The sequence below is a fragment of the Lagenorhynchus albirostris genome, chromosome 19, assembly GCF_949774975.1.
Source record: "Lagenorhynchus albirostris chromosome 19, mLagAlb1.1, whole genome shotgun sequence".
Lineage (NCBI taxonomy): Eukaryota > Metazoa > Chordata > Mammalia > Artiodactyla > Delphinidae > Lagenorhynchus > Lagenorhynchus albirostris.
The window spans coordinates 48,469,882-48,496,397 of NC_083113.1; the positions used below are offsets into that span (position 1 = coordinate 48,469,882).

Here is a 26,516-nt window from a genome sequence, read left to right on the forward strand (position 1 = left end):
TTAAAAGTAACTCTTTATTGATAAACATATATACCAGAATTAGAAATGTCAGTAGAAAAATAAAATTTAAATAATTTTCTATGGTACAAAGATTAGATCATTTTGACTGTAGCATTTGGTGAAATAATCTAATACAAAAAAGCTGAGCTGATTTTAGCCACAACCAGCCTGACAGAGTGCACAAAAAAGAAATGCACGTACACAGAACCTTCTGCATGTGGACAGCTAATGGCACCAGGACTTCACATTCCAGGAAATGGTCTCCTAGGGAAGGTTGGTATGCACTGCAGTTGTAATAAGAACTTAATTCAAACCAGAGCAGCTTTTGGAATCAAAAGCTAACATACAATTTAAAGACTTAGAAAACATAAGGGCTTAAAGATAATTATTTGCATGAGCTTTTTCTCACCTAGTTTAGACATTTCCTAGGTAATGTTTTGCTGAAAAAAAAAATGAGTTAACAGCACAAAGAGACATCTTTATCTTGGAATATTCATTCCTCATTTGTATATGGATTTAAGTTTACATGAAACACCTTTACCCTAAAACCTCAATATTAAAGAATCCAGAAATCAGCTTTTTATGGTTGGGGCTGCCTCCTTCCCACTCATAAAAAAAAGGAAAAGTGGATGCGCAGCTAAGGGAGGGGTGGTTGCACCTGTCTCTAGGAAAGTCAGTAGCTGGCAAAACTTCTCAGAAGCTGTATGTGATAAGATAAAATGTTCAACACAAATGCCGATATTTTTTCATCTGGGCAACCACCCCCAACTAATTGTGTATTTGAGATGAGAAATTAAAAAGAAAAATAAACTCTAAGGAGGAATAGACATTCCTTATCATTCAAATAGTTTCTCCCTGAAAACATTTCAAGCCACAAAGCTCAAGCTATGTAAAGTCTATATACACTTATTCACAGGAGAATGTTCACATACTGGGATGAATGAAACATTCAATAATTTGAAGATACATTTTATATTTGAAGTTTTTAAAAAGAGTGGATAATAAAACAAGAAACAGATGAAAACAAACACAACTTTCGAAATGCATTAATTTTTGTGTCTTGGCTCTAAAAGAAAAATAAACCAAATAAATCATGGATCAGTATGTTCAAAAATTAGCATTTAGGGGGAGGAGCCCACTGACCACTGGCCCGTGTTCAATTTGTGAAATTCTATCCAAAGGAATGTTTTAGGTGAGAATGCTAAGAGGCATCCTTCAATAGAGATGATTAAAATCATTTCCTACAACAAATTTCTTAAACTGAAGGGCTACTTTTCCAAATCCAGCTCACTGAACTGAAAAATGGAGTCTTCAACTAAAGACTTAAAAATCTGCTTGAAAGAAAGATTTGAGCATTGGAGAGTAATCCTGTTGGGGAATTTGTAAAGACATTTGCCTACATTCCAACTCCTGTAATTTTCCACCTAGTCTATGTGTATGTAACACTATAATTTTGATAAGTGGTCTAATGGCCGATTAGTTAAAAGAAAATGTCCAGTTACTTTTTGTGATCCTTTGTAATTTTTCCCTTTGACTATCCGTGGTAAATTGGTCCTCCTGGCTGTTTTTAATCAGAAGCCAGAGTGCATATTGCTTTAAATCAAATAGAATTGCACACGACCTCATGGGCAGTTAGCCTTACACTCACAATGAAAACTTTCCTTTAAAAATGTCAGATTTAATTACCAGAAACTATTTTGAAAACAGATAACATCGATTGTATTTCATACAGAACAGTTTAGGTGGTAGGGATAAAGTTAGATAATTTTTGCAATCCTTTTTCTTTTGAAGGTTACAGTTTTCAGGCCTTTAAATGAAAAAGTAAGTTAGGCATTAGAAGAAAAATTAAAATAGCTAAAATTGGGTTTTAAAAAACTCCGATATTTAATTCTCTTTAAGGATATAAATTCTCTTGAAGGAAAATGTAAAGGGCACAGTGGAAGGCATATCTGAAAATTAAACTTTAGGCACTTTCTGGGAGTGATACCCAATACTGTGAAAGTGAGCTGAAGACCCACCACTAGGTAACCACATTAAGACTAGGAAATCCATAACCACTAACTCTAGTTTAAGCTGCACTTATACAATTTTTCAAGAGCCATGAGTAAAGCAAAGTCACTAAGAAAAACAGTAACAGAACGTTTAAAGTATCTTTTTGTGCGTGTGCCTCAATGTTCAAAGAGTGTCCTAAACAATCTGGGTGAAAATTTTCAACTCCCAACTCTTTAATAGGGTATGTTTCCAATTAAACTAAATAAAAACAATAGAATAAAAGTAATAGGAAGAGGTGGTACAGGAGCTTTAGGGGAAAAAAGTCTCAATTACCTAGCTTATTTTGATAAAATGTACCAAAAAACAAATTCACATCTCTTAAAATATATTAAATAATCAGAAGTCAAGATAGTTATCCATAAAAATGTCACATCATTCAGTAGTTAGCTCCTTTTTCTTTAAACAAAGGAATCGAAGCCACTACTTGAGTTATAGATTTTTTTGTGTGCAACAGATTTCACCAAATTTGTTCTCAACACGACATTCAACCAAAACCTACTTGGCACTTACTGTCATGAAGATGTAGCAAGAGATGAGTTTGCCAAATTTTAATCAAGAATAGATCAAGTTAGATTTTAGTACAGTATACTCTGCTCAGAAATAAACTAATATGATCCATAATTTTTCTGAAATATGCAACGTTGCATTTTCTCACAGAACATTATAAATTTCAGTGTGAAGGATGCCAACCCAGAAGCACTGCTGACCTAGCTTGCGTAAAGGTACACCCGTAAAACTGCCTGAATTACATATGTAAAAAAAAGAAAGAAAGAAAAGAAAGTTGATTTGTTTTGGTTGAGAACAATGAGTCCAAAAAGATCTTTAATTCCTGGAGCTTCAAATTGAAGAAAGGACTGAAATGTTGTTCTTCATATACCTTTTCATCCAAGTTGCTTCCCGTTTGAAGAACTAAGAAAACACATTCCATACTGTATTCTTTTTGAGGATTCTATGAAACTTAGGTTCACCATCATAGCACAAGGGTATGTGCTATAGAGTAGCTAAAATCCGTAAAAAGGAGACCACCACTACACAAAATGTCTGTCCGGTGCCCAAGGTGAGGGCTTCAAATGGAATCATTTCCTTTCCTGCTGCTCGGTACACTCCAGCAATTGCTGCACCTGTTCAAAAATTCAAGAATATTTTTAAAAAAAAGGTTAATATAATCAGGAAAATACAGCACTTAAAATTCTACCAGTAGAATGTTCTAAATTTTTTACATTAAAATTTAGACATTACAGAAATGTTTTGTTCTGTCTATTCTTTTTGCTGACTAGGTTTTAAGTATTCCTTATATGGTTTGCAAATCACTGACAAGTGTTTTTAGGTGTTGAAAAGTGACTCCTTTAAACTGAGTCTCCTAGATTTATTGAATAAAACCACCTGGAAGTCATAGCTGAAATCACAAAGACAGTGATTTCCACATAACCTGATTACAAACTCAAAAACATCTCTTATTCCGCATGCATTTAACAGGTACCTAACAAACTCTTGGCAATAAATGACAAAGAATCTTCCCTGTGGGACTGAGCAAGAAATAATTCAGGAGCAGCCACAGGGAAACCCCACTCTACTGTGTACTATACTCAGAGCTCCCCTCAAGAAACGGATGGAGAAAGGGGTGGGAAAAGGAAAAGAGGGGGACCCTAAGCCTATCAAGTTGCTATTCATTCAAAGGGCAAGAGGCAAGGGATACTTGGGGAGTCCTTTCTGTTACCCAAATCATTAATCTTTTTTATTATGTTAGTCACTATAACTTCCTAGAAATTGAGTAAACAAAACAAAACTAACATCTCTCTCTACCCAGGTACCCTGAGTTGCTCACAGGGACTCAGCATTGTACAAAGAAAGTCAAGATTTCAATAGTTTGAAAATAACAGATCCAAACATCTCAGATGACCGCCCTGCCGCCCCCCGCCCCACCTCAAAATGCTCCAAACAGAATTCTCCTTGGTCACAGAAGCTAGCTGGAGACACAAGACAGAAACACAAACATGAAGTAGATTTTGAATAATGCAAGATGAAATATAGTGTTTCAATCAAGTGTCTATACCTTTTACAAATGTGATGTGATGGTATATTGACATATTTTAAGGAGAAGAAAGAACAATACTAATCAATATCTGTGTTGGTTGCCAGGAACATTAGTGACTTTGAAATGCCCACCGCCAGAGGCAATGCACAAACACTGTGCTACTAACATCTGAAAGGCACATGTTCCATTGGGCCTCTTTGTAATTTGTCTCCAAAAAAAGTGGGTTGAGTCGGAAGAAGCTTAAAGAAGTTGAACTGGGTCCCAAAGTGGGATTTGGATGATTAAGGGAAGACAGGAAAAAGCAAACCAGAAGGAGCAGCAGAATGGGAAGGGAACAGATTGTATGCACTAGAGTCGAAGAAGGACATGAACACGACATTGACTGCACAATTACTATATGGTAGATATTCTGGTTAAGTATTTTATATTCACATTTTTTCATTTAGTCATCACACAGCATCCCTATTTTACTGAAGAGAAATCTGAAACAGGTCCTGGGGGCCAGTAATCCAGCAAGGAAACTGGAGCAGAGGGTCTCTAAAGATAGCAGTAGGTGATACAGTTAAAAATATTTTTTAAGGCCCGTTATGGAAACTCCTAAATGCAAACAGGAGAAAACTGGCCTCCTCCCCCGTGTTATCACAAAGGTTTCATCATCTGTGGAACACAGAGAAACTAGGCCACCCTGTCCCCAAAAAAATCCCTCAAGTCAAAGAGAGAGGGAGATTTCTGCTTGAAGCTCAAGGTTTAAATTCACAGTGAAAAAAAGTTATGTTTACATGTATACCTAGAAAAAAGTCTGAAAGCATATACCAAAATGCAAACTGTGATACCACTTAGGAATGCAGTAATGGAGGATTTTTAATTTTGCTTTCTTATAATTTTTAATTTATATAGAATATACATGTTATTTATATTTCATTATGAGCTTAAAAATGATTTAAACTTATTCTCATCCCTTTGACATGAGCAAAAGCCACCCTTCCCCCCAAAAAAACACCAGACAGGTAAAAATAATTTATAATTATGAATGTTACTCCAATTCTTATTCAGAAAGTCCCGAGAGGAAAAAACAACCAGGTACTTTTCTAAACAATAATTCTTGTCATTAGAATTCTTCTTCCATCCTTAAAATAACTACACCTGGATGAGTGGAAGTGATTTGTTAACCAGCTTGCAAGGTCACAAATCAGTGAAGTGACAGCTGAAGAGAAAGGAGCAGTAGCTTCCAAAAAGACAAATATCTTCTTTTGCTAGTGACCTATTTCACAAGATCTATCTCAGAAAGCTTAACATGACTTCCCTGAAGCCAGCGAGACAAAATCTGACTCAGTAAGTCAAAGATGTTAGCCAAATAAGGGGGGACTGGGGTGAGAAAAAAAACAGGATCTGTGGTTAAAGATCACTCTTTCTTCTTCATCTCATTGAGACATGTTTCTAAAATGGTTCCTAAAATTAACTAACTAGTCAAATGAAACATTTTGACTGTATTTTAATGTCTAACATACTTGTCAAGATTCCAGCAGTAATTGGTCCCACGATGCCCATCAACAGGATGCTTACAGACATGAACCTACCATATTTGTGATGTCTGAGGGTGAAGAGGGCCAGTAATCCAGCAGGGACATGAAAGAAGAGAGAGGACACCAGTGCCCACAGGAACACACCATACCACATCTCTACAAGGGAAAGCAAAGAAAGGTCGTACATCACTGCCTTTCCCAGTGCAATCATTACAAAGGGGTAGTCACTATGCCCAGTTATTTCATTTTCAAAACCATTCAGTTGCAATGGGGGTTCATCAGTCAAATATCCAAACATTGATGGTTTGCGAGGGATAAGTAAACTATGGCCACCACCTGTTTGTGTACATAAACTCTTACTGGAACACAGCCATGCCCATTCATTTAAGTCTTGCCTATGGCTGTTTTCAAGCTACAAGAGCAGGGCTGAAACAGTGACAGAGACCATAGGACCTGCAAAGCCTAAAATATTTACAATCTGGCCCTTTACAGAAAAGGTTGGCCAACCCCTGACAAGCTACCTGTACTCCCAAACACTGAAGAAAAGGTTTACCCAGATTTGAAAATTCACTTAAATGATTTCCCTCCCATAAGGACATATGTAAGTACCACTGACAGGGTGCTATGCAGTCAATGCCTAATGACCGTCCCTGCCTTCTTGATTATTCAGTCATCTCAAATGGAAAAGCTCTATATACAATTACATTCATTCAACAATCATTTTCAAGACAATGCAGTAAATATCAACCTCTCACCTCCTATTAGGGTATCAAAGCTCTTTAAGACATGAAATAAATACCAGAATATGTAAATGTTTCGCTTAAAGACAAATGGCAAGTGAGAGGGCAGGTTAGAAGAGGAGCTGGTTCCTTTAGAGAACCTCTATCCCTCTTAGGATGACAGTAACTCAGGAAACATTAAGATATTTGTCCAACAACTATGTATACAAACCTATGCATGAGATATCTTGGAAAATACAAAAACAGGAGGAGATACCATCCTGCCCTCATGACTTTACGATTTAGCAGACATACATTTTCCCCCAGTGGGCCCAGGCATGGCTTCAGAATTCTCAAGAGAGCTCTTTACCCATATATGGATATAATGAAGGTGTCACACTAGATGAAATCTGTTGTCCATCCCTGCACTTGAGGCAGGTAAATACCAGGCAATTTTAAAGATCACTCAACAGCTCAACTGGGGTTTCTGCACCACAGCACTATTGACGTCTGGACCATTTAACTTTTTGTTGTGGGAAGCTGTCGACTGTAGGATGTGGAGCAACACCCCTGGCCTCTACCCTGTGGATGCTGATAGCACTCTCTCCCATTGTGGCAACCACAATATCTTGACATTGTCACACGTCCCCTGTGGGCATAATTACCCTGGTTAAAAACCGATGACTTGACTGAAGCAAAGGGTTTATAAGAGTAACAGTAGTTAGGATGCAAAGATAGATGGGGTCACATTACGGGGGGGCTTTGAAGGCCAAACTAAGGACTTCAACATGTAAGCCCTACAAGGTACCATCAAAGGTTTTTTGAGCAGTAAAGGGTTGTCAGCACAGTACTTCACAGGTGGCACCTTACACTCCCAGTAGGAACACAAACTAGAAAGCCATCTCTGGAGGGTAAACTGGAAGTGTGTCTCCAAAACAGTCAACTGTGCATACCCTTTGCCACAGTGATTTTACTTCCAGGAATACACAAGGGCAAGGACAAGGTCACGAGGTTCCTGGCAGCCCTGTCTGTACTGGCAAAAACTAGACACCAACTGCATGTCTGTTGATGGAGGACTTGTGAAACCTGTTATGGTGCATCCGCATAATGAAACGTTACACAATCAATAAAAATAGGAGCAGCTCTTTAAATACTGATGGGGTAAGATGCCCAACCCACGGTGCGAAGTAAAAAAGCTTAAGTTTCAGAATAATATGCAGAATAAGATCCTGTTTTTGTGAAAACAAAAAACAAAAGAAACAAATGTGTGTAAATGCTTCTGTCTACTCAGAAGAGTCTGGACATATGTTTATTTAATAAATATTTACAACATGCACAGGCACTGTTTTAAATGCTTGACAAATATTAACTCATGTAATTCTCAAAGTAGCTCTATGAAGCACATATTAATATCTCTGACTCTTGGTTGAGGAAACAGAAGCAGAGGGAGGTGAGGAAACTTGCTGGAGCCCACACTGCAGCACGAGGCAGAGCCCAGGTTGACCCATGCTGGAAGCAATGCCCTCATCCTCTGTGCACCTCTTATATATATTAAGATATAGAAAATTGTTATTTCTGGGGAATAGGATAGGCTGGGTTGACCCATGCTGGAAGCAATGCCCTCATCCTCTGTGCCACCTCTTATATATATTAAGATATAGAAAACTGTTATTTCTGGGGAATAGGGTTTATGACCATTCACTTTTTACTTTGATAAAACAAACAAAGCGGGGGCTTCCCTGGTGGCGCAGTGGTTAAGAATCTGCCTGCCAATGCAGGGGACATGGGTTCGAGCCCTGGTCCGGGAAGATCCCACATCCCGTGGAGCAACTAAGCCCGCGAGCCACAACTACTGAGCCTGTGTGCCACAACTACTGAAGCCCTCGTGCCTAGAGCCCGTGCTCCTCAACAAGAGAAGCCACCGCAGTGAGAGAGAAGCCTGAACACCACAATGAAGAGTAGCCCCTGTTCGCTGTGACTAGAAAAAGCCCGCGCACAGCAACAAAGACCCAATGCGGCCAAAAATAAATAATAAAAATTTAAAAAAATTTTTAAAAAGCTTGGGAATTCTCTGGTGGTGCAGTGAATAAGACTCCACGTTCCCAATGCAGGGGGTGCACGTTCAATCCCTGGTCAGGGAACTAAGATCCCACATGTCATGGGGCACAGCCAAAAAACGGGGTGGGGGGGGGAAGAGCGACCAGTGAGGAGCATCAGTGAGCTGGGGGAGAGGGGAGAGTGGCAAAGGGGAGGGCCAGGGGCTTTTCTTGAAGTTGCATTTGAGTTGTAAGCACACTGTAGTGTGTGGTTTTTCCCAAATCAATTTCTTTTTATTTTTACTCTTGTTGGGAGCAGGGGGAGGAGGGGTCAGGGAGCCACGGGTGATTAGATGTGGGGCCAAATCCCCACCAGGCACCCTCCACACTCTCACTGATGACTGCACTAATTCTCTGCACATATTAAGTCAAAGTTTCAGTTAATACCATATTATACATATACCAAGATTAGGATGTCTCGCTCTTGGTTGTTGTTTTTTTTTTTTTATTATTTTGGCTGCGTTGGGTCTTTGTTGCTGCACACGGGCTTTCTTTAGTTGTGGTGAGTGGGGCTACTCTTTGTTGCGGTGCGCGGCCTTCTCATCGCAGTGGCTTCTCTTGTTGTGGAGCACAGGCTCTAGGCACAGGGGCTTCAGTAGTTGTGGCTTGTGGGCTCTACAGCGCAGGCTCAGTAGTTGTGGCGCATGGGCTTAGTTGCTCCGCGGCATGTGGGATCCTCCCGGACCAGGGCTCGAACCTGTGTCCCCTGCATTGGCAGGCGGATTCTCAACCACTCCGCCACCAGGGAAGTCCTTTTTTTTTTTTTTTTAATATTTATTTATTTGGCTGCTCCAGGTCTTAGTTGCAGCATGTGGGATTTTTGTTGCGGCATGCGGGATCTTTAGTTGCGGCATGCAAACTCTTAGTTGCAGTATGTGGGATCTAGTTCCCTGACCAGGGATCGAACCCAGGCCCCCTGCATTGGGAGCGCAGAGTCTTAACTGCTAGGCCACCAGGGAAGTCCCTCGCTCTTGTTTTGGATGGAAGGCTTTCAATAAAAAAATCAGGGACACCTCATCTAGGGCTCAATGCTTATTAAAAATAACAAACGACTGAGGGTGTTTTTGTATTTCTGTTCTGGTGACAAATTATCAGATAGCTACAAAAGGTTTCAAACCACTGGTATAAGTTTTCTTTTCCTTTCTGCTGAACAAGATACACCTTCAGAATAATTTTACAATACTGTCAAAACTTGTCTATTTTGTTTGATGGTGTTTGGCAAATTGTTAAACCAAGTCTAAATCATGCAATATGGAGTATAAAGTGATTAAACAGTAATGTCCCAAGCTTAAATATATATAACATAAACATATATGTATAATATGTAAAAAAATGTATGTATACTAACCACTGCTCTTCCTCCACCAAAAAAATCACACACACAAACAAAAAAACCCTTCCCAGTCAATAGCGTCTATCAGAAGTTGTGGGCAGGGCTCTCAGTCCTCAGGGTTTGGGTCCCCATCGTCTTCAGGAACAAACCTGTACAGTTAGTCCCCTACACAAGAACCTTCAAGTTGCGAACTTTCAAAGATGCGAACATGCATTCCATCAACGTCAGGCGTGAGTGAAACTGCAGCTTGCCCTCCAGTCTCCTATTGCTGGCGATCCTTCAGCTCTACCATCTCCCACCTCCTCTCCCTCCTCCGGTCAGTAACTCTTCTTGCCTGTTCCCTCGATGCCAGTCCCTGTATGCCAGCTGTTGTGCTGTACTACTGTACTTTTCAAGGTACTGTACTGTAAGATTAAAAATGTTGTCTTTATTTTTTGTGTTTATGTATTATTTGTGTGAAAAGTATTATAAACCTATTACAGTACAGAACTATATAGCCGATTGTGTTAGTTGGGTACCTAGGCTAACTTTGTTGGACTTATGAACAAATTAGACTTAAGAAGAACGTGCTCTCGGAACGGAACTCATTTGTACGTAAGGGACTTACTCTACCAGATACCACTGCAGGCTCCTTTCCAGCCTCGGGCACCAGCCCTTCTTGCTTCCATGGCCCAGGAGACTTGCCCTCTCTTCTTGGCAGCAGCTCCAGAGGTTGCAGAGTCTGGTGTTCAGGTACTGCCCCTCCCTGATAAATCCCTCCTGCCTGGGCTGCTGCTGTTGAACCCTGGCCTCCCCCACCCAAGGCCCCCTTGTGTACCACCCACTGCCAGCTCATCCCCAAGCCACAGGACAGCGTCATGCAGTTCCCTGCTAAAGCAGTAACCCCGTCTTCAATCCCACAGTCCTTCCCAGCTCCTCCCCAAATCACTTAAGAGACTCTGAACTCCATTACACCACCCACTGTGCACAGAACTCTATAAGAACACCAGGAATGCCACTACCCAGGGGTGGACAAACGGGATACAAACCTGCCTCCCAAGACCCCAGAGCAGCTGCCGTCCTGGCTGCTGTCTGCCACCAATGACATGAGACCACTCCTGGGCCTTGCCGTCACGGGGCTTCTGCGGGAGCACCCCAAATTTAAGAGACAAGCACTGATTTCCGCAGCAACTCAAGGCACTGCTGGAGCTTGGCTTCTTACTGGCTGCCACAGAACCATTGGGGCAGTGAACTGGCAGGTGAGGCCTTGATCTGCCAGAGACACACTAAGTTGGTAACTTCAGTAAATGTAGGTCTGGACACTCGGGTGTTCTACTCAACTGCTATGGACTGAATTCATGTGCGGCAGCCCTAATCCGACAGGACTGTGGCCTTATAAGAGGAAGAGAGATGTCTCTCTCTCTTGTTCTCTTTCTCTCCCCATGATGTGAGGACATATCAAGAAGGTGGCCCAAGAGGGCCCTCACCACAACCTGACCATGCCGGCACCCTCATCTGGGACTTCCAGTCTCCAGAACTGTGAGAAAATACACTTCTGTTGTTTAAGCTGCTCAGTCTGTGGTATTTTGTTCTAGCAGCCCTAGCAGATATCAACGCTCACTTGTTCCCACTTCTCTGGAGCACAGCACCTGCCCAAGGAGGCCTGCTGGGCTATCAACTCACATCTCGACTTTCCTGAAAGCTGACAGGAATCTGTTTGCAAACAAGATCTGGCACAGCAGCCCAGGTCCTCCCTGAGTCTCTGAGAAGGAGAAGCGGTATGCACCTTCCTATAGCCCTGAGCTACCTCCACCGCTAACGCGGTGCCTACAATGTTATATCGCATCACTTAAGTCACTCAAAGTAGGAAAAAAAGGCTGTATTACATTAGATGAGTAGTACAATTTATAAAACACTTTTCAGATGGATGGGATTATTACAGGACTATAACAGCTAAGGCAAACCTCAATTAATAAAACATTTAAAAAAAACTAAGTGATTTCCCTTTAATCTACTGCGCCTTAATTTGCCATCTATTTAATAGCTATTTATTGATTATCATATAGTACTTTTCTTTCTCCTGGGTCAACACACGGTCAAAAATCTTTGTCTACATATCTTACAGTATTTCCTTGTTCACTGTTTCAAATAAAGTGCATTATCTTCAGCTTTGTTTACTCTGGCAGCTAAAGTCACATCATTTCCCTATGCTGAAGAATAAATCAGGTTATTAATCTGAAATAAAAGATTATAAGGAGAGCGACTTCCCTAGTGGCGCAGTGGTTGAGAGTCCGCCTGCCGATGCAGGGGACACGGGTTCGTGCCTGGGTCTGGGAAGATCCCACATGCCGCGGAGCGGCTGGGCCCGTGAGCCGTGGCTGCTGAGCCTGCGCGTCCGGAGCCTGTGCTCCGCAACGGCAGAGGCCACAACAGTGAAAGGCCCGCGTACAGCAAAAAAAAAAAGAATCTGCCTGCCAATGCAGGGGACACAGGTTCCAGCCCTGGTCTGGGAAGATCACACATGCCACGGAGCAACTAAGCTCGTGTGCCACAACTACTGAGCCCATGCACCTAGAGCGCACAAGAGAAGCCACTGCGATGAGAAGCCCACGCACCGCAACGAAAAGCAGTCCCCCCCTTGCCGCAACTAGAGAAAGCCCGCACGTAGCAACTAGAGAAAGCCCGCACGTAGCGGCTGGGCCCGTGAGCCGTGGCTGCTGAGCCTGCGCGTCCGGAGCCTGAATTCTATGAGCTGCTCTAGCAAAATAACTGAACGAGGAGGACACGGGAAGCTCAGTTGGTCAGAAGCACATGTGACAACCTGGACTTCTGACTGGCATCTGAAGTTGGGGGTTGGGGCAGGCTTGTGGAACTGAGCCTTTAACCTGTGGGATTGGATGCTAACTCCAGGCAGACAGTGTCAGAACTGAGTTGAATTGTAGGACACCCAACTGGTGTCCCAGAATTGCTTGATGCACGGAAAAACCACACATCTGGCGCCAGAAGTGCTGTGAGTATAGCAGCAGTGTAAGAGTAAAGGAAAACAGCGAGTTTTTCCTAGACACCCTTCCTCTCCTAACAATGATAACTTGCCCACCAGGACTACCAGCAGTGGGCTGCCACCTCTCTCCTGAGGCCACTGCCTAACTGCCCACTCATCCCTTGTTTCTGTGTGCCCCTCTGGCCTGTCTCAATCCCAATGGTCTCTTGGGCCTAGCCTAGCTAGATCTTATCTGTCCTGATCTGGCCTTCCACCTATTCTCGACACAAAGCCAGAAAGTCAGTGCTAATGGGAACAAGGTTTCTTGTTGGGATGATGAAAATATTCTAAAGTTGCTTTTTGTGATGGTTGCAAACTGCAAAAATTCATTAAATTGTATACTTAAAAAAAAAAAAAGTAAGTCAGATCATCCTTCTTCTGCTCAAAATCCTCTAATATGGCTTTCTGGGATCTGACCTCACTTCCTCTCCCTGCCTTGCCCACCCCATTCCACCCACTGCACTGGCCTCCTTCATGTTGCTTAACAAGCTCTGGTCCCAGGGCCTCTGAACCTGCTGCCCCTCGCCCACGAGGCTCTTCTCCCAACAGCTGCATGGCTTGTTCTTCATTCCCTTCAGATTTCTTCTCCAATGGCACCATCATAGAGGGCTTCCTTGTGACCTTAAGTAAAACAGCATTCAACTTGACACACAACACCTGCCACTTACTATCCCCCTACCCTGTCTTACACTCACCACCATCTGTTCCTTTCCATACTTTAAAAAACAAAAATTTATTGGAGTATAGTTGCTTCACAATGTTATGTTAGTCTTTTCCATACTTTTAAATTTTGTTTTCTCTCTCCCCTTTAGAATGAAAGTTCTTTTGTTTACTAACACACCTTTACTTGGTGCCTAGAAAACAACAAATACACAATAGACACTGAGTAAATACTTGTTGACTGAATGAGTAAATGACTGATCCAAGTGTGACCTATTCTTGATTCCAGCAACGGCACAACCAAAACATTAGTGGGTTTTAGTTTATCAGAAGATACACTTTGACACTGAAGGTATAATGAAATTCATACCTTCAGAAAGTAAATGTTATTCCTGATACAGGAAAAAAAAATTCTGCCTTTCATAGCACTCAGATTTGTTAAAAATGACAACAACAACAAAAGAAATCTGAACAACTTGCAATAAGGAGGGTTAGGCAGAAACCTAAATAGCCAAATTGCAAATGCAGGTTTAAAAAAAAATCAATTCAAAGCTTCCTGACAGTGAGAAACCACAGACTATTTCAGAGCAATGATTCTGCCATATCGAGTTGGCATAAAATGCAAGGAACCTTTTCTGTGGGGCCAAAATAGAAACAATTCCAGAATCAGGACAGTGAACGACATTCACTGTCAGCAGGCTTTGGTGCCTCCAAAGGGATTACAGTTCATGTACTTACTGTCCATTCCAGCTAAAGAAGAGATACAGCAGGGAGGTTGTGTGTTTACCCACTGTGTTTACCCATCCCATTCTGATCAGCTTGCTGCGGTCAAGGGCTTTATCTCATGCATGTTTATACCCCCAGCCCAGAGCCTGCACTTGACCAACATATACCTGCTAAATGAATGATCCTCGGTGATCACCACCCCCAAGTTATATATTCAAAGAAGTTCCCATAAACTCAAATACATACTGCAGTTGAATATTTCAGAACAATTGTTGAAAGCAAAACAATTCACTTAGCTACAGATTCTCTACTATGACATGTTAAAACTATTGTTCCAAATCCACTTATCTCAATCTTTTCTTAGAGAAGGAAAAGGCAACTAAAAGCAAAACAGATTGAACAGAATATTCAGTTTCAAAGTATCACCTCACATGATTTATTACAAAAGGATTAAGGTACCCTTACAGTGGACAGATCTGATAAACACCATCTTCACCAAATGATTAAACCTAGCGTTATCAATAAAGGTACAAACTGACACTAAATGTCTCCTGATGAGGTGCCCTGGGAAGTGGGCAACATCACCTGTGTAGGCAGCGTTCTGAACAAAAATATTTGATCTGAATCTAATCATGAAGAAAAAATGAGATAATTTAGATTATGGAACATTCTATGAAACAATTAGCCTGGACTTAAAAAAAAAATGTCTGTCTCAAGAAACTGAAACAAGGATGGAGGAACTGTTCTAGATTCAACAAGATTAAAGAGACATGACAACTTAATGCAATGTGGGAACCTTGAGTAGATCCTGGAATTTTTAAAAAAACAAAGGAGGGACTTCTCTGGTGGTCCAGTGGGTAAGACTCAATGCTCTTAATGCAGAGGGCCCAGGTTTGATCCCTGGTCAGGGAACTAGATCCCACATGCATGCCGCAACTAAGAGTTTGTATGTCGCAACTAAGAAGTCCCACATACTGCAATGAAGATCCGGCGCAACCAAAATTTAAAAATAAATAAATAATAAAGGAAAAAAGCTAAAAATGGCATTATTTGAACAACTGGGAAAATTGGTAAAATCTCAATAAGGCCAATACATTAGATAATATTCTATCAATGTTAAATTACTTGGGTGTGATGTGTTTTTTTTTTGTTGTGGCAGAAAATGTCTTCATTTTAAATGATACGTGCTGAAATATTAGGCGTCAAGCATCGTCACTTCTGTAACTTCCTTTCAAAAGGCTCGCAGAAAGTAAAAATGTTATGTGTATGCATATATATATTTAGAGAGAAAGCGAAAGAATCAAAATGTTAGTAATGAATCTAAGTAAAGGGCATATAGATATTGCTTATACTATCATTTCAATTTTTCAGTAGGTTTAAAAATTTTCCTAATAAAGAATTGTGGGAAAAGTAAGGAAACAATGAAAACAGACTGATCCAGTACAGTACTGCCTCCAGACTGCATGAACATTTCATTTTTTGGACAGTCTCCAGAATGCCATATATTTCTGTTGTCACTGTCAGATGTGATCTTAGTAACTTTTGATACCTTTTGCCAGATTATCGTTTTAGGCATGATTTCAAGCTAACATCTGCATCTGCCCCAACACGGTTATCTTATTAACTATTTCACAAACCTGTCCGGGAAAATACTAGGAAGGTAATACATATCAAGTCCCTGGTGTCTGCTGAATGGCGCCTGGCAGTCGCTGCCCAGCGAAAGAGAAATCACAGGTGCCTTGTTTACAACTGCAGTCAGTAATCCAACCCTCCTTCCTTTGCAGGTCTCAGGCCGGTTCTCTCATTGTTTACTGAGTCAAAGTATCTGCCAGCTTTGCGGGAGAGCCCAACCTCACCCTTCAATCACCCCTATCTCAGCCTTCCTGCCTTTAAAGGGCCAACACACAACCGTGCTCTCCCGGCAAAGGCTTTATTTTCGGCCTTCCCAAGTACTTTCTCCTCCTCTCAGTTTTCTGAGCACGACAGCTTTCTATCTCGATTTCTAATTTTTAAAAACTCTGCTCTCAGGCCCAGCAGAATCGCCAGTGTGGGTAAGAGTCAGAAAGAAGCTGCATCAAAGACCTCGAACGCATGAGTGCGAGGCTCGGCAACAGGTCTCAGAAAATGATTCCTAGAAAGAGACGCTGGTGGAGGGGGTGGATCTGAACTTGGGCGGTAGCGATCGGCAGACCACCTCCCCGCGTAAAGGGGTTGGGCTACGCTAGAAACAAAGGGTGTGTGAGTTCTGACTGACGGCCCTCAGCCCGGCCGGGACCATGAGCTGTCCGAGCTGGGAAAGCCGAGAGGCCCGCGCGGACGAAAGGGGCTGGGCGAGGATGACCGCCTCCAGTGCCCCAAACAAGGGACGGCCGCCTACAGGGCTCTGCCGCCGAGTTCATGTCTGAACCTGGGGCGTCTGGAAACTCCTAAGAGCAAGATCAGTTCGGGCGGTGACTGAGCTCCCTTCACTGACGGGTCCCCAGCGCGAGCTCGGGGTGGCCTGGCCCGAGGAGCCGGCAAGGAAGCGACGGGGGGAGGGGTTAAGGCCCCCAGCTCTCGGCCGTGGGAGAGGGAACCTTCTTCCAAGAGGAAAACAGCCCCCAGCGGGCGGGACGGCGGGGTGCCAGTCGGCTCGCTACAGAAGGGGCGCCGCCGCGCAGCCGGGGGGCCGCGGCGTGGCACGCAGTGCGCAGGCGCGGGGCGGGGCCGGTACCTGGGAAGGAGCAGAGAGAAGTGGAGTTAGGGCACAAGGTCCCGTTGCCCACGCGCGGCACGAGCTTCAGGCTGAGGATCTGCTGCAGGAGCCCAGCCGACCCCCCGCTGTCGCCGCTCCCCTCGTGCTCCATGCCGCCGCCATTCACCGCAGAGAGGTGGGGGAGAGCGCCTGAAGTGCTGCCGTGGCTCACTCTCACTCACGGCCCACTCTGCTCTCCGCACCTCCGTCGCCTCAGCGTCACCTTCGGCCGAAGCCCTCTTCCTCCACCCCAACGGCACTGCCAAGTGATGGCTCCTCCCTCCAATCATAGGGCGCCTCAGATGGCAGGGGCGGGGCGAGAGTTGTTCCCGCCCCTGACGTTGCGTACGGCTTTCCGAGATCCAACGCCTATGGCCTACGCCCCCTACTGGGGAAGTCTCTCCTGCTACAGTGCGGCGCGCTCTGCTCTGCCCTCCTCTGCAGCGCCACCTATAGGAAAGTAAAGGAAATTAGGTATAGATAGGGAGGAAGAGATAGACGGGAAGGTGAGTGGGTGGGTGGGTAGATAGGTAGACAGCGGTAGGTATGCAAGTAGACAGGTAGGTAGGTAGGTAGTAGGTAGGAAGATAAATACGTACATACATATGCATCTGGTAATGAGAATCAGATGGTTCAGCAGTCAGGTGAAAGAAGCTGGAAGACAATGCAGCAATACCTTCAATATTTGGAAGGAAATGATTTTGGGGGAAAACTTCACTTTAAATTTAAAAACATTGTATACGACATAAGGAATATGGTCAATAATATTGTAATAACTGGGGACAGATGGTTACTAGACTTACAGTGGTGATCATTTTGTAATGTAAGCAAATGTCAAATAACTATGTAGTACACCTGAAACTGACATAATATTGTAGGTCAACTGTGTTTCAATTAAAAAATAATTAATTAAAAAGCATCGTGGGGGCTTCCCTGGTGGCGCAGTGGTTGCGAGTCCGCCTGACGATGCAGGGGACGTGGGTTCGTGCCCCGGTTCGGGAAGATCCCACATGCCGCGGAGTGGCTGGGCCCGTGAGCCGTGGCCACTGAGCCTGCGCGTCTGGAGCCTGTGCTCCGCAACGGGAGAGGCCACAACAGTGAGAGGCCCGCGTACCGCAAAAAAAAAAAGCATCCTGGGACTTCCCTGGTGGTGCAGTGGTTAAGAATCTGCCTGCCAGTGCAGGGGACACAGGTTCGTGCCCTGGTCCGGGAAGATCCCACATGCCGCAGAGCAACTAAGCCTGTGTGCCACAACTACTGAGCCTGCACTCTAGAGCCCGCGAGCCACAACTACTAAGCCCGCGTGTCAACTACTGAAGCCCTCACACCTATAGCCCGTGCTCTGCAACAAGAGAAACCACCTTAATGAGAAGTCCATGCACCGCAGGAGTAGCCCCCGCTCGCTGCAACTAGAGAAAGCCCCCCACACAGCAACGAAGACCCAATACAGCCAAAAATAAATAAATAAATAAATAAATAAATAAATTTTTTTTAAAAAAGCATCGTGCACAAAATATGTAATATTTCCTTTTAATTCAAGAACATTAGCAACATTGTTTATTAGAGTTCCCTTTTGAAAGCCTTTGTTTTGGAAGCTTTCTAATGCCAGTTCTTTAACCCTACAACTGGGATTTTGCATCAACCAAGAAACTTTTCTAAAACAAAAATAGTAAGTATTTCAAAAAGTCATGAAATATTTAACAATGCTGTCTTTTGGTACATTTCCCAGACTAGCAGAGTGTATAAGAAGTGGAAAAACCAATTATTTTAAGCTTATATAACCATCAATAATGTATCACATTAGGAAACATTATTTTTAATTTAGAATTCTATCCTCAGTCCGATTGTGAATTGAGAAATTTCTGAAAAGCCATTTAGACTTGCAGGACTCAGAGAATGTATGTTTCATGTGCCCTTTTTTTAAAAAAATATATATATTTATTTATTTATTCGGTTGTGCTGAATCTTAGTTGCAGCAGGTGGGCTCCTTAGTTGCAGCTTGCTGGCTCCTTAGTTGCGGCATGTGAACTCTTAGTTGCGGTGTGCATGTGGGATCTAGTTCCCTGACCAGGGATCAAACCCGGGCCTCCTGCATTGGGAACGTGGAGTCTTATCCACTGCGCCACCAGGGAAGTCCCACATGTACCCTTTCTAAGGGAGCTGAGTATGTACTCCAGCGAAGTAAAAGAGTGATGACTAAGAAAGAAAAAGATGGGCAGTATAAGGAATGGTGGATTTAACCGGGAATGTTAGATTGACTTCTGTGCAAGTCTTAGCAGCCACCTAACCAGATTAGAACAGAAGAAAGAGTATCCTCAGGAAAAATAATGGAATTGATTTCAGCTATAGACAAAATCGTTAATCTCAAAATTTTAGGGACACGGTGAAGAAGGTACCTGTTTCTTCTCTCAATGGGAAAACACTGAAAAACAATACAAACTCCAGGAAAGACACAAACCTGCAAGAAAATTATGAAGCAAATATAAAGCAAACAAAAACTAGGTGTTTTTGTTTGTTTTTTAGACATCCACACCCTCCTTGTTTCACTTATAGTGAGATGCAGAACTATAAAACTTTTAGACGGCAATGTTGAATATCCTTATGTCTCATGATGGTGAAAGAGTTCTTAAACTAGATACAAAAAGCAAAGACCATAAAGGAAAGGATGGATAAATTTAATTACTTTAAATTAAGACCTTGTATTATTCAAGAGTTACCACAAAGAAAGTATAAAGACAAGCCACAAACTGGAAGAAGATATTTGCAATACGTATAACTGACATAGGAATAGCATTTAGCACTCCTAAAAATCAATAAGCAAATGATGAAGAGACAAAAGACCTGAAGACATACTTCATCAAAGAGAAATACAAATGGCCAAAAAACCCAGGAAAACATGCTTAACCTCATTAATCAGTGAAACACAAAATGAATCACAATGAGGTATCATTTGTCAACCACCCAACAGCCAAAAATTTAAAAGTCTGAGAATTCGATTGTTACTGAGGTTGCACGGCAGCTGGAACTCTGGAGGTGTAAACAGATATAACCATCTGGAATAATGTTGAATGGAGATGTTCATGATCTGGCAATTTCACTCCCAGGTAAATATCCTATAGCATTCATACAAGGAGATACAGACAAGATTGTTCCTAGTAGCACTGTAACAGTACATAACTAAAAACAAGCCAAGTATTCATTGAGATGGATAAATAAAATTGTATTATTTTCAATAAAATACTATCGAGTAGTGGAAAGAAATGACGTAAAGCTGTAAGCAACAACATGATGAATCCCAGGAATGTAAACTTGAGGGGAAAATCTAAGTTGCAGAAAAAAGAAGCCCACACTGTGATTCAATTTAAATCCAGTTCAAAAACTTGCAAAACTAACAATATACTAATTCAGGATATTAACAAAGGCAGTAAAATTATAATGAAATATTTTGGGTATTTGTTCTATTTTTTTTAATATCTATGACATTTTAAATATTATATATTATGTCACATATATATAACATTATATTTATATTTATTTATTCAACTAAGGAGGGCCATAGAACAAAAGTGGCTTTGGACACCCTTCATCTCACTCCAAATAAAGGCCAAAGTCCTCACAAGGCCTGCAAGGTCGTACATAATCTGACCCCCTCTCTCCCCATCTCCTAGAATTCTTCCTTTGGCCTACCACACCAGACTCAGTAGCCCCTTGCTGTTCTTCCAATATTCCAGATATGTTCCCTCCTTAGGATTTTTGTGTTACCTATTTCTTTCTACAGTACAATTTACCCATAGTTATCCCTAAATTAACTGCTTTACCTCCTTCAAGACTTTGCTCAAATGTCACTTTCACAATGAGACCTAAACTGATCACGCCATTAAAAATTGCAACTCACACCCTGCACGCAGACATTCCTAATCCCCATGATCCTTCCCTTTAAAACTGGTTGGGGCTTTCCTGGTGGCGCAGTGGTTGAGAGTCTGCCTGCCGATGCAGGGGACACGGGTTCGTGCCCCGGTCCGGGAGGATCCCACGTGCCGTGGAGCGGCTGGGCCCGTGAGCCATGGCCGCTGGGCCTGCGCATCCGGAGCCTGTGCTCTGCAACAGGAGAGGCCACAACAGTGAGAGGCCCGTGTACCGCCAAAAAAAAAAAAAAAAAAAAACTGGCTGGGGCTCAATCCATAATGTGTGTTGAATGAATGAATGGAGATGTGGAGGATCTGAAGACTGGGATCAGGACAGCACCAGATTTGCATGGCCAACCAGGTTCTCCAGATTTAACCCCAAGAGAGAAAATACTCAGCTGGCTCTAAGGGCTTGCCACCCTGGGAAAATTCAAAGTCCGGGCTGTGGTGGACTCTGTGTTCTTGGCCAACTCCTCCCATTTCAGCAGCATTCCTATACCCTCCTGAGGCTACTAAGGCTTTTGCTCTAGTTTTGTCTTGTTTTTTAAAGACTTTATTTTTTAGAGAAGCTTTGGGTTTACAACAAAATTGAGAGGGAACTACAGAGATTTCTCATATACCTTCTGCACTCACACAGTTCACAGTGTCCTCCATTAACATCTCCCGCCAGAATGGTACATTTGTTACCAAGGATGAACCTACAATGACACATCATAATCGGCCAAAGTCCATAGTTTACCTTAGAGTTCAGTTTTGGTGTTGCACATTCCATGGGTTTGGACAAATGTATATCCATCATTATATGTACATGTCATCCATGGCATATGTCCATCATTAGAGCACCATACAGCGCATTTTCACTGCCCTAAAAATCCTCTATGCTCCATCTATTTATCCCTCCCCTCCACCCACAACCCCTGGCAACTGTTGACTTAAAAAAGTGCACAGGGCTTCCCTGGTGGCTCAGTGGTTGAGAGTCTGCCTGCCGATGCAGGGGACGCGGGTTCGTGCCCCGGTCCAGGAGGCTCCCATGTGCCACGGAGCGGCTGGGCCCGTGAGCCATGGCCGCTGGGCCTGCGCGTCCGGAGCCTGTGCTCCGCAACGGGAGAGGCCACAAGAGGGAGAGGCCTGCGTACCTCAAAAAAAAAAAAAAAAAAAGCACAACATGAGAGCTGCAAGTTAAGTTTTATTTGGGGCAAAATGAGGACTGCAACCCAGGAGACAGCATTTCAGATAGCTCTGAGAAATTGCTCTGAGGAGGTGAGTGGAGCTAGAATACATAGGAGTTTTGCAACAAGGGGCAGGTAGTCGGGAACATCAAAAGATTACTGTTAATTGGGAAACCAGATATGTCAAGTTAAGGAATTTAGAGCTTTTCTATGTATGGGAAGATGCAAGAGCCTGGGCTCACTGAAATCGTTCCTTTGATATGCACCTCAGCTATCTGGGGCCAGTATCCTGTATTTTCACATCCTGGGTTTCCTCACGGTGCACCATGGGGAGTGGCTGCAGTCTGATGGCTGCTAGATGGCAGGTATTCTTTCCTTCCTGAGTCCCCTCAGGGCTCACCAGCTCTGTGGCAATCGCTGGTGGCTGTGACATCCTTTGCTTACTGATATGGCAGGAAATATTCCATTTCTCACAACCACTAATCTTTTTACTGTCTGAATAGTTTTGCCTTTTCCAGAACGTCATATAGTTGGAATCATACTAAATGTAGCTTCTTCAGATTGGCTTCTTTCACTCAGGTTCCCTCCTGAATGTCTTTTCATGGTTTGATAGTTCATTTCATTTTACTGCTGCATAATATTCCATCAGGTAGGTAAAAATGAAAATGATTTACCCTGTACAGATGATGGGGAGGGGGTCAATAGAAAAGGGCGACAAGGGCCTTCCTGACACCATTCCAGAGAACGTAAGTCAGTACTCCATTTGGCAATTCCATATTTAAAACATGGATGCCCTTTGATCCATCAGTTCTACTTCTAGTCCTCTTTACCATAGACACACAAACTCAGTCACGTCCTGGGGCCTCTCCCATCCCATGAGCTTGGATTCCCAGGACTGATTCTTTTATTTTGCCAAGGAACCTTGATTCCAAAGAGACCAAACCCTCAGTCTCTCTCTGCCTCTTCATCCTATGCTCAATTAACTCCTACCTATTTTTTAAAATATTTATTTATTTATTTAGGCTGTGCCGGGTCTTAGTTGTGGCACACAGGATCTTTAATTGTGGCATGCGGACTTCTTAGTTACGGCATGCATGTGGGATCTAGTTACCCGACCAGGGACTGAACCTGGACACCCTGCATTGGGAGTGCGGAGTCTTACCCACTGGACCACCAGGGAAGTCCCTATCTATTCAAACCTAACGTTTCCTTTTCGAAAATGTTTTCCTGACTCTCCATACTAGAGTAGGTCACCCTCTACCCATTCTTATTTATTCTTAGAGCACAAGCGACACTTATGCATATTTATCTGTAGGACTATTTATTTAACATCTGCACTCCCCACAAGAGCAAGGGCTGTGACTATGTCCCCAGGGCTTAGCCCTGGACTGACTCATTGAAACACTGGACTGGCACTGCCTATCTTTGTCCTGAAACCTGATGTGGGTTCACCTAGAGGCTTGCTCGGAACCTGCTGCGCCCTGTAGCTCATGCAGAGGCTTGCCCAGAGGGCCCCATATGCAGGGAGCCACATCCATCGCTATCATGGAACCTTGGGAGACAGGTGAGAACGGATGAGTCACATAGCAAAGGCCGTTAATTGTGTCATAGGTGACCCAAGCAGGAGCAAATGAAACTTGTGGGATGCTACTATCAGGCTGGGCTCTAAGCCCCACCCCAAATGCCTTCCTGAACCCCACTAGGGATCAGTGTCTCCCTGTTCTTAACCTCTGGCTCCATGAACCTCTTGCTCAACCTTCTTTGCCTGAACATACTACATTGCTGGAGACTTCCTAGCCGACTCCTCCACTTAACAATGCGTTCCTTCCAGGCAGGGCCAGCAGGCTGCTTTTATCCCCAGTGGCCCCACTGTCCCAGCCAACTGCCCACCATTCATCATTCTGGTCCTTGAGATGTCTGCAGACAAATGCCAGGATGGTGGTGATCATTTTGTAACATATAGAAACATCAAGTAACTATGTTGTGCACCTGGAACAAATGCAGTACTGTAGGTCAGTTATATAATTAAAAGTATAATAAAAGTTTGGACAGAAGATGAGGTGAGATGGAGGTATTAAATCTTCATCTCTTATAACAGTTATAAACTTAAATATTTTTTTTTTTTGGCTGGACGCGGGCCTCTCACTGTTGTGGTCTCTCCCGTTGCGGAGCACAGGCTCCGGATGCGTAGGCTCAGTGGCCATGGCTTAGAGGCCCAGCCGCTCTGCGGCACGTGGGATCCTCCCGGACCAGGGCACGAACCCGCGTCCCCTGCATCGGCAGGCGGACTCTCAACCACTGTGCCACCAGGGAAGCCCTAAAAATTTTTTAATTGTGTTTTTCTTTTTATTGTACCTAAATGAGATGACTGATGTTAACTAAACCTAGTGTTGTAATCATTTCACAATACATGTAAATCAAACCATCATGTTGTACACCTTAAACTTATACAGTGATGTATGTTAATTCTTTCTCAATAAAACTGGAAACAAACAAACAAAATGCCAGGACCACTCCCTGACCCAGAGACCCGCGTCTCTGGGTAATGATCTGGCTTTCCAAGCCTGTGATGGAGTCCTCTGCTGCATCCCCAGTTCAGTTTCCTTGTTAGAACCATAAGTATTGAAGTCAAAGATATGAGTTTGAGTTCCAGCCCATATATTAAGCTATGTGACCTTAGTTTTTCTAAGCCAAAGTCTCCATTAATAAATTCTGGGTTTTAAATACCTTCTCCATGCTACTGTGAGCAGGGGCAGATGGGGGCTTTATGGGGCCTGAAGTTTCTACAGCTTGACGGATCCCCAACTGAGGCATCCTGAAGCTTCAGCTTCAAGGTCAGTATACCTCTGCTCCCTGCAAGAAAAGAAATGAAAAGTGCCAGATTGCCCTCGACCTGCTGCTTTGCAGCGAGGATGTGGGTCTACCATCCAGGTCCCACCAATCCAAGGCCACACCCAGGCTGAGAATCAGAAGCCAGACCTCCAGGATCCCTTCCGGTGACTGATGGCAATGATGAGGGCAGCTCCCTCACTTCCAGAGGTAATGGGCACAGGAGTTCTGGTGGCAACTGTCAGTCCCCAGACCAACTCTGTATCCCAGTGTGATTTGGGGTATTCTATTTGTGTGGACTCAAATCTGCTTCTCTGTCCTTCCTAGAGGTGCTGTGACCTTTTTTCCCCCTTTCTTTTAAACATTTTTAAAGCATGGCTGGCTTTCATTTCCTGAGCTCAGGACTAGCCCTCTACACATCCGGCATCCCCCTACCCACCCCCCCTTTTTTTAAATCCAGCATCCATTTAATAAGACGCTTTGCCACTAGAGCCAGGTGTTGTGGCTCGCAGCTAGGAATCGTACTTTGCTCTTCTCCAGGGCCTGGCACATAAGGACCACAGGAAGACAACCCCTCCAGGGCCTTTTTTCTTCCAAGCTCCTGGCAAGCTTTATCCAGTTACATTCACCCCGTGACTTGCCCTCCAGGCACTGATCTTGCTGCCAACCTTTTGCTCTGCCACACGCTCTGCCTGGCTTGCTGCCCTGGCCTGCCCTGCCTTCTCTCTCTCCACTTTTCCCCCTCACTGCCTCCCTCCAGGCTTATCTAGGAGGCTCCCTAGATTTTGCACCCTGGACCCAGAGCTCACCACTTCCCACATCTCACCTCGCAGCTGCGGCCCTAGCCATGGCTGCTAGCTGATCCCTTGAGCAAATAAGATGGGAACACCTGACCCTTCTTCGTCCAGGAGACAGGCCTCTGCAAGCCTGACTCACCCTCTCCTCCCCACTGCGGGCCCGGAGCAAACCCCCCCTCCTCCCTTCATCCTCCTTCTCATCGTGTGGCCTTGGACAAGTCCCTTCGCTTTTGCGTTTTGATTGTCAAACTTTACAGGCTGTAAACTCTAATCTGTATCATACAGGTGAATTACGATTATTTCTGTGGGTAGGATCTTTCCTGTCAGGACAAATCAGAGTTCACCTTCCCTGGGCAGGTGATGGGGGCATGTGGGCTCCCAGGAGATTGGGGTAGAGAGAGACTAAGGGGAGACCACAAGATAGAGGCACCTTGGCTGATTTCTTACTGAAGATACAGGTGAATATAAAAGCACTGGCTTTGGTGGTGTGTGGTGCCAGAGGCACGGGGTGTTATAGGGGGAGATGTACCGACTTCAGGGACCAGCTCACCACAGCGTCCCTCCACTCCCAGGCAGGGCCGGGACAGCCTTCTCAGCTGCAGGATGAGGCATCCCAACAGAGACTTAAGGGGAAAGAAAGTGCTGGAGTAGGAGCCAAGTCATCTGAACTTATTCCCTGCGCCCAGAGGAAGTGGGGGCACGAGTCTGCTTTCCATGAAGAGTGTGTGTGGCGGGAATCTAGCTCCTAAAGAGGATTCAAAGGAAAAACAAGAAGTGGGGAGAAAGAAACATAGTCTGCGGACCCGGTCCTTTCCTACTACGTGGGGGACCTCCCAAACTCCCGGCCTCGTGCGCCCCAGCTCCTTCCCCACCACGCGTGAGTCTCCTGGCAACCGCCAGCCACAGCTGGGGGCCTCTG

General features: G+C 43.8%; 1 protein-coding gene across 5 annotated transcripts; it reads right to left on the reverse strand.

Annotated features, from left to right (window-relative positions):
- On the reverse strand, window positions 1–24,825 carry TMEM170A (transmembrane protein 170A). 5 transcript variants are annotated; one of them, XM_060132018.1, is made up of 5 exons: window positions 24,699–24,767; window positions 17,497–17,551; window positions 17,025–17,347; window positions 5,665–5,766; window positions 1–3,173 (listed from the first exon to the last, which is right to left on the reverse strand). In XM_060132018.1, coding segments are annotated over exons 2-5 (558 nt in total). In that variant the 5' UTR covers window positions 17,499–17,551; window positions 24,699–24,767; the 3' UTR covers window positions 1–3,042. The 5 variants fall into 5 exon arrangements, with proteins under 5 accessions (XP_059988001.1, XP_059987999.1, XP_059988004.1 ...); XM_060132016.1 differs by having other exon boundaries at window positions 5,596–5,766; XM_060132021.1 differs by lacking the exons at window positions 17,025–17,347; window positions 17,497–17,551 and having other exon boundaries at window positions 5,596–5,766; window positions 24,699–24,825.
- Between the last annotated feature and the right edge of the window lie 1,691 nt (window positions 24,826–26,516).